Source organism: Aplysia californica, unplaced genomic scaffold, assembly GCF_000002075.1.
Source record: "Aplysia californica isolate F4 #8 unplaced genomic scaffold, AplCal3.0 scaffold00144, whole genome shotgun sequence".
Classification (NCBI taxonomy): Eukaryota; Metazoa; Mollusca; class Gastropoda; order Aplysiida; family Aplysiidae; genus Aplysia; species Aplysia californica.
The window spans coordinates 751,286-760,255 of NW_004797414.1; the positions used below are offsets into that span (position 1 = coordinate 751,286).

The 8,970-nt window shown below is 48.7% G+C and overlaps 1 protein-coding gene across 1 annotated transcript in view; it reads right to left on the reverse strand.

The window, feature by feature from the left end:
• Window positions 1-4,734: 4,734 nt before the first annotated feature.
• LOC101849046 (serine/threonine-protein kinase SIK3 homolog) overlaps window positions 4,735-8,970 on the reverse strand; it is a gene marked incomplete in the record, with an annotated part of 34,676 nt that continues 30,440 nt past the window's right edge. Inside the window, 1 exon segment of the mRNA XM_013081747.2 lies at window positions 4,735-8,140. Within this exon segment, the coding sequence (XP_012937201.1) occupies window positions 5,882-8,140 (2,259 nt within the window).

The window sequence follows — 8,970 nt, forward strand, 5'->3', positions numbered from 1 at the left end:
GGGGGGGGGAACCTGGTACTTCCACACAAACCCGGCTGATTCATCTTCTCTGACAACAGTTTGAAAGAGGATGGGGAGGGGGAAGAGGGGATCAAATAACCCTTTACTTTCACACAAACCAGGTAGATTCATCTTCTCTGACAACCGTTTGAAAGAAGAGAGGAGTGAAGGGGTAGGAGAAGGGGGTGGGGTGAGTATGATGTGGGCTGATGGGTCCCCCCTGGACAAGCAAGTCGAGACACCCCAAAGAGAGAGAGAGATACTTTGACATCTTCAATCCTCTCTCTCTCTCTTTCTCTCATACACACATGGACCTTGAAACAGGGACCAAATCTCGACCTTACACAGTCACTACCCAAGCCAGCTGCATGGCCCAACTTTTGTATACCAAACCAGCACATCACCAAAATAACTATCATTTAGTGCATGAGGAAAGCAAGACTGAGAGAAAAAAATAATAGAGGGAAAGGAAAGAAGAAGGAAGTAGCCTACCAGTGGCACCCTGAAACCATAAACACACAATTTTCAGAACTTGATTTTTAAGCTCATTTGGATCAACAACTTTTATCCAGCTGACCGCTAGCATTGAGTGTGTGGCACAAAGCAGAAAAAACAAATAAAATTTAAAAACAACAATCAATCTCTGGAACATGTTAAAAAAAACCCAACCTTTTTTTTGGCCAATTGGAATTTTAAGGGCAAGGTTATTTAAGAGAGGCAGGATCTCGGAATTTAATTTAATGGCCATTTCAGACAGGACCAAGCTAAATAGGTGGAGAGCCTTAAAAACACCTCAAAACAACCCAACTTAAGAACACCCTATTAGGAATTCAAACCAGGGCTTTCCGTTTCAAGATCCAGTATGATACCAACTGGGCTTCCAGATTCTGGAAATCTATGAAAAATATGTGCCACTTCCAATACTGCGCACCACTGGAAATTAAAGAAGACAGCATGACAGTGACAGTACAGACAGACTGATTCTACAGACGTAGAACTTAAAAGACAAGAATGATGCTTTACATGCCAGAAGTTTTATAGAAATTTATATGCCAGTCATATATTAGAAGACAAAGCAATGCTCATATATGTCATCATGTCAGAAATGCTGATGCTCATATTTGTTAGAAGACATGCAACAGATGTTGAAAGACAGTTTAGACAGTTTTTAGTTCTGTATTTGTAAGAGTTTTACAGCACTTGCAACACGATAACGTCGTGTTGTAAGTGCCGAAGATGTTACAAGATGAGAATAATAAGCACAACAAAGGAGGAGAGATGAGGACAATAGATGTTTGATTGAGGCAAAAGAATGAGCAAACCACAGCTGAGCACCCTCCAACCACCCAAACAGTTTAGACAGGACTGCTCCTTCATTGTCAAAAGATGAGACCACACATCAGATGACAAACCAGGCTTCACATGTCAGATGACAGAGCAATGCTTTAATTATAGGCAGACAACAGACCAATTTGTCATGTATGGTCGTTTTTAAGCACAAGAGGGCTATCCAGAAAAATGCTGTTTTGAGAAAATCGAAGGTAAAGATTTTGCCACTTGTGCAGTTTCTTTAAAAGACAAGGAGAGTTTTCTCCATAACCTAACAAATATCCATGCAAATGAAACCAAACTTCTCTTATAGGTAGGGCAATGCCCACTTTTGGTGTAGGTCAAGATTTCTGGAAACCCCCGAAATCTGGGTTAGCCCGCTTGCCCTTAAAAGCGACCATATATAATGACAGATGGCAGACCTATACTCCACCCCTTAGAAGACAGACTGATGCTTCATATGTCAGAAGACAGACCAGTGTTTCATGTCAGACAACCGACTGATGCTCCACACGCCAGAAGACAGACTGATGCTTCATATGTCAGAAGACAGACCAGTGTTTCATGTCAGACAACCGACTGATGCGCCACACGCCAGAAGACAGACCGATGCTTCATATGTCAGAAGACAGACCAGTGTTTCATGTCAGACAACCGACTGATGCGCCACACGCCAGAAGACAGACTGATGCTTCATATGTCAGAAGATAGACCAGAGTTTCATGTCAGACAACCGACTGATGCGCCACACGCCAGAAGACAGACCGATGCTTCATATGCCAGAAGACAGACCAGTGTTTCATGTCAGACAACCGACTGATGCGCCACACGCCAGAAGACAGACCGATGCTTCATATGCCAGAAGACAGACCAGTGTTTCATGTCAGACAACCGACTGATGCGCCACACGCCAGAAGACAGACTGATGCTTCATATGTCAGAAGACAGACCAGTGTTTCATGTCAGACAACCGACTGATGCGCCACACGCCAGAAGACAGACCAGTGTTTCATGTCAGACAACCGACTGATGCGCCACACGCCAGAAGACAGACCGATGCCACAGAGGGAGGGAGAAGCAATGTAAAACACATCAATGGCATCCTTCAATCTTCCAGCAGATCAAATATCACAAAAGTCCAGAAAGCAGTTTGTAAACAGCATATTCACACAGAAACGGCATAGACAGATAAAACATAATAATAATATACACACACACACACAACACACACTGGACAGGCACATCAACCAGTATCTTTTGTCTTGTGATCCCAAATAACAATCAGTTCACAATAGGAAGTGTTTCAACGACAGTACAGACCAGCAAACTTTTACACACCGAAATTGATTAACTCACAATTTAGATTGGAAACCGCAAAAAGTTTGCTCTTCAGAGGATATATATATATCCATGCGGCTCTACAAATGGTATTATTATTCTCTACCATTCATTATTAAATTTTTTCCTAGATGCCAGAGCAAAGAAAATTAATGCTTCCAGAGCCAAGTAGTGTAGATCTACTGCTTCATAATGACTGCTCAGTGTAAGACTCTGTCATGATGGAACCTTTTTCAAAATGACGTTTGGCGGTGTCTTACACACTGAGTAGTCGATAATTGTTGCATTTTCTTATGTTTTGTCTCAGACCTATGGGCAAGGGAAACGTTTCATTCTAACTTTGTTTGAGTCAAGAGAAGCACATTGACACAATAATGGTCATTTAGAGCTGGGAAAAAGTAAAACAGACAGAAAAAAACCCGGAGGGAAAGTAAAGAAATAGAACCTACCAGTAACACCCTCCAACCACCCACATTTTAATTTGGGACCATCTAAAAAAGAAGGAAGAGCTGGCATGGCAAACACCACCTACGACACTGTACAGCTGGGCACGAATGACTCAAAAGGGTTAAAAAACGCGTACAACACATCCATAATTCAGGTAAACTGATATAATAATGAACAGTTAGCGATATCAGTTGGGGAATGGCAAATTATACCCGTACGAGATTGACGAGATTCCGGGTTTTCCGTGTTTGTGTCACTATCTGTTCCCACGTGCATTTGGTCAACACCTTTTCTCTGCCAACACTGGTGGGATAAGGAGGGAACTGCTCCCATTTATGAAGAGAAATAATTCTTAATTTTCATCAATTTCGGGAGTAAAAGCTTACTCGTCAACACTGGCAAATAAGTGCAGGGTGCACACACTGCCCCTTGCCTCGACTCTCTGTTTTCACCCCTCTTTTTCTGTCTCCCGACTCTCATACCGCAAACAGCAGGGGTTTTGCACAAACAGACACACACACTCACAGAGACACAGGTACTCACACTGTACCAGTGCCCATTCACCAATTCCCAGCCGGCCACACACCATGAGCCAGGCAGTAGAACCACTGCAGAGCCACCCAGACCAAATGCAGCCCCCCCCCCCCCCCCCACCACCCAGTTCACTTTTTAAAAAATTGCAGCCCCCTTGATCGTTTAGCTAAGACAAAAATGTGTCTGTCCATCCATCTGTCCCCCTAAAATCACTCCAAATGTATATTGGACACATGAAACGACCGTTCAGGGCTTAGCACATCTCCCATGGATAAACATTCCTTTTGCACCGCGTTGAAAGATGAACACACCAGCAAAATCCTGCACCAGTTATTAACACTTTGCTGGCAGTGCCAGCGTGTCCCATGTTGAAATAAATAGAGCAGCACGCGTTGAGTGTGTAGTCGTCTCAGTACTCCTTGTCTGTCCAGAACATGTGTCACAGAGAGTCTACCTTGTGTGGATGTGTCTGTGTAAGTTTTTTAAGTGCAAGTGCATAAAACATGTGTGCCTGTGTGTGCATAAGCACAAGCATTTAGCCCCATGATTCTTATGTGTGAGCCTACAAGTTGCCCAAACAAGTACGGTACATAAATTAAGTGGTACGCTTACTAAGTGAGACGGGTGAGTGGGTGTGTAGCCTCCATAGCGCGTGTCATCATGTATGTATATATATGAGTGTACATGAAAAATGTAGTCTGTTTTTTGCCTGTTGTGTGTGCTTGCTCTGGTTTACTAGCTGTTGAAATAGGATAAAAAAAATGGGTGTGTCACGTGTGGAAAGTGTGTGATCCACTGGTAGTGCTAGTACAGTACATGGAGTTGACTCTTGCCATAAAGTGGTCTGTGTGTACGTGTGAGGCGCCTACGAGTGTGTACTGTGTGTGTGTGCGTGCGTGTGTAAGAGAGAGAGACTGACAGTCACTGACAGAAAGAGAAAGAGAGAAAGAAAGGAACAAAGACAGAAAGAGAGTGAGAGGGATACAGACACAGAGAGAACGAGAGAGATACAGAGAGAGAGAGAGAGAGAGAGAGAGAGAGAGAGAGAGAGAAAGAGAAAGAGAGAAAGAGAGAGAGAGAGAGAGAGAGAGAGAGAGAGAGAGAGAGAGAGAGAGAGAGCCAAAGAATGTGTGTGAGAGCGTGTGTGTGTGTGCGCACCCGTGCGTGGGAGGAGAGATGCAGGCATATCTAACACAAAAAGTATCCCATTTCACATGAGGAATTCACAAAAATGCAAGCTTGCCAATTTTCCAAAGTCGAGCCATTATTCTCCAATTCCAGAGATGGGGTGGTGAATTTCTATGCTGCCAAAAGAAGATTAATCTGACTGCTTATAAAAAAGTTATCTGAAATCAACTGAGTAATTGCCAGTGCAAGATATCGAGATTTCTATTTGCAGGCTTTGTGCAATCCCAGACACATAATCATAACTGCAGTTTTCATGGTGTTAGCATATGTTGAAATTAGAATCTGTCGAATATGTGCTTCACTTCATATGTTCTAAATTTGAATTTTCAAGCAGACTGCCCATGGCAAATGTCGCTACCAAACTTCTGACTGCTGTGGTGTTTGGTATATTTCTTTCCAGTTTTGATCTGTACCTCAACTTAGCTTGACAGACGCGAATTGATTACATACTAAGTGTTCTTTCTTTAGCAGGGACTCTACAAAAGATAGATGTGTTGAAAAAAAGGTACTAGAATCTTGGTCAATGACATGGCTCTAAGTGAGTCTTCTAAATAAATGATTGATTTTTTGAAGCAGAATGGGGTCATGTTTTTTGCAACTGAATGAAATATTTTCCCCAATACACTTTCTGAAAAGTTAGCAAGCCTGCTACAGTTAGTGTTATTGTTATCACACACCATTGGGCGATTTTGAGCGTGTCTGTGTGAGCTTACGTGTGTGCGCGCGCGTGTGGGTGCACATGCACTGTCTCCTCACCTTCTAACAAATCCATTATTTGTGGACAGACGCAGTCTACGATAAGTAGCCTATGAGCAAGAGTGTGAATGTCTGCACTACTAAACAAATTCCCAAGTTGTGACAAAGGCTACGAAATGAAGTGTGTGCATGCGTGTGTGTATGTATGAGTGTAGTGTGAGGAATCCCCTTGTTATTGACACAAGCCATGAGGTGAGGTGAGGTGTGTGTGTGTATGAGTGCGCGCGCGGGTGCATTTGTGAAAAAGTGTGGACAGTGTGTATGCGTGTAGTGAAATGTAAGGAATCCTCTAGTTGTTGACACAGGCCATGAGGTGGTTGCACAGCTTGGCGTACTCCAGGTTGTCCCCGGACAGTTTCCGGACCTGCAGTCCTGGTCCGTGCTGGTCCGTGTGGGCGCACACCTCCAGCTCCATCTGCAGATCCATGTGTCCGTTGAGACGGAAGGACGTGTCGCGGCACTGGTAATCCACCTGGGGGCCGATCGAATCCAGGGCGGCCTTGACCGCTCGCAGCACGTCCTCCACGCTCTTACACTGCGGCGCTCGGATCTCCAGCAGTACGGAGGGAAGCTCCTGCCCCCAGGAGGAAACAGTTGGCCCGACAGAACTCTGCTCCATCTCCGAGTGGCTGCCAGAGTCCCCAGCACAGATGGAGGCACGAGGCGTGTTGGCCGGGGTGGGGAACGGCGAGGTGGCCGGGGAGTAGCAGCCGTTGGTCGGGGAGGAGGAGGAAGGGGAGGGGCCCACAGAGGGGAATGCTGGGGTGGGGGAGGGCCCAACGGATGGGAATACCGGGGAGGAAGGCCGGGAGGAGGAGGTGGAGAGGCAGATGCTGGGCGAGGGGGCTATATGGGGCGGGGAGGGCGAAGGGGAGGGGGAGGCATGGGGGGACGCGGAGCCTCTCCTTCGCTCCCGGTGTGGGGAGGAGGGGCAGGAGGGGGTGATGACGGGGACGGGGGAGGTGGTCGGGGAGCACACCAGAGAGCAGGGGGAGGAATGTGGCATGGTCGGGCCGCCAGCTGCTGAACGTCTGTGCCACTGGCCCGAGACCAGACTCGAGTCGTCAGCGCTGGCTCCGATCCGGTCAAGGTTACTGGCCGCGGACAGGCTGCTACAGAGGTCAGGGCTGGTCGGACAGGTGGGAGAGGTGGCTCGCGGGGCCAGGTAGGGCAGAGCCATGGGAGGGAGGCCGCTCGCGTACGCTCGCTGCGCTGAGAGGGAGAGGAAGCCTAGGGGGTTGGGAATATCTGTGCCCGTGCTGTAACCTGGGTAGTAGTACTGGTGGTGGTGGGCTCCGGGGGGTGGGCCGGGGGAGGGGGAGGACATATCACAGATGCTCTCAGAGGGGCTGGACTGTGCATGCTGCTGAGACTGCGGCTGTTGTTGTTGTTGTTGATGATGATGATGATGGTGGTGGTGGTGGTGGTAGCCTGTGTTGCGGCGTAGACGCGCGTTGGTGCGCTGGTGAGGGTGGTGCCTCACGGCCCCGGTAGAGTACGTGGGGGTGGGGCGGCCCGCGCTGGGGGAGGAAGAGGTCAAGGCATCTTGATTCCGGCCACTTGGTATACTAGCCAAGTTCGTGTTCACCCAGGCCGGGTTGAAGAGCTGCTGCAACGCCTGCTGCTGTGTGGTGCAGCGCGACGACCGCCGGGGGGCACCACCACCACCGCCGCCCCCTGACGTGGGCGAGCCAACAAGGGTGGAGGCCGGGCTCTCTATGTCGCTGGGGTCCGTGGTGATCACGTCCGTGACGTGACCTTGAGCGTCTGTGATGCTGATCTGCGGGTTGCCCGCGTACGCACGCAGCACATGTGGGCCCATCGTGTACTGCTCTAGCTCCGAGGAAGACGTTGGGGTGAGCGGCGGGTGCCCCCCTCCGTAACCCCTGACCCCTTCCTCGCTCATCTCCTCGTCCTCCCCAAGCCTGTCCTCCACTCCGTTCTCCATCGCGTCGCCAGAGTCCTCACTGATCATCTGCAGGTTCTGGAAACTCGGGGAGGAGCCGTAGCCCTGAACCACAACACCCTGTGGTGGGGACGAGCCGTAGCCCTGAACCACAACACCCTGTGGCGGGGACTCGGAGCCACGCGGCAAGCCCGACGTGTTAACGTAGCGAATGGAAGGTTCGCCAGACGCCTGAGCTGCTACGAGTGGCAGGCCAGACGTGATGCTCCCCCCACCACCACACAGGGGCTGGACATGTGGAAGGCCGGAGAAAATTCCCGTCTGCGGAGGTCCCGAGCCCACGCTCTTACCCATGACCGCCGAGGGAGGTATGCCCGAAGTGATGCCCACCTGTGGCGGGCCAGAGCCCACACCCTTGCCCACGGCCGGAGGGATACCTGAGGTGATCCCGGCAGCCAGCAGGGGTGGGGAGGGGCCGTGCCTCCCCCCGGGGGTCGGGGAGACAGCGGGCGAGCTCATCTGGTGCAACTGTAGCTGCTGGAGTTGTTGATACAACATGGTCGATGGCCCGTCGGGGGACAGGGGGCGCTGGTAGCCCGGAGAGCCGGGGGCGGGCGGGGAGGGAGATCGGCACAGGGAGCTCTGGGGAGCCATGAGGAGACGATTATACACAAGAGAATATATAGTCAAAATTGTTCAAGACAGCCAGTCATTGTAGAGGAATAAAATGGTTGTCTTAGACAGGTGGACATCTTGGGCAATGTCATTATCATACTTTTTAAAAAAAAAACACAAGGAGGAAGTGGGAAGTGGTTGTTTGTGCGGGTGATCATCTCGGATACATGACTGTTGGAGTAGTTTCGACTGTATGATACACTGGCATGTATGCACACACACACACACACACACGACAAAACCTAAAGAAGGTACATGATTTGGGGTTAGACTGGTGAACGATTTCACACACCCATCTTAAAAGGCAAAGACTTGTGAGATAAGAGTAAGTGAGGGGGAAAAAAGACGCCTCCTCTCTGTGTGTGAAGCTACACCAGGCAATTCAGAATTGACGAGGCCACATAGTGAGACAAGTACACACAAACAGAAGCACACGCACGCTCACACAGAGTGCGACACATGAAAATGAGCCAGGCAGAGCGAACAATGCATGGTCGGACAGAGTGAAGCAGTTACACACAGACAGACAGATAGACACACACATAAACAGAGTGCGACATATGACAGTGAGTAAGGCAGGCTGTGTGATAAAAGGCTTATGCTCGACACTGCAAGACACGGACACACAAATGGAAATCAAATACTATATGTCACTGCTGGCAGTGTTATAATCTGCTTAAGAAAAAAAAAGCAAACAGTACTAATAAAAGCTCTGACTCAAATTACTACAAGCTTTTAAGCAAATTGTGTGGAGGTTTAAAAGAAGAAGCAGTTAAAAAAACCCCAAACAAACTAAA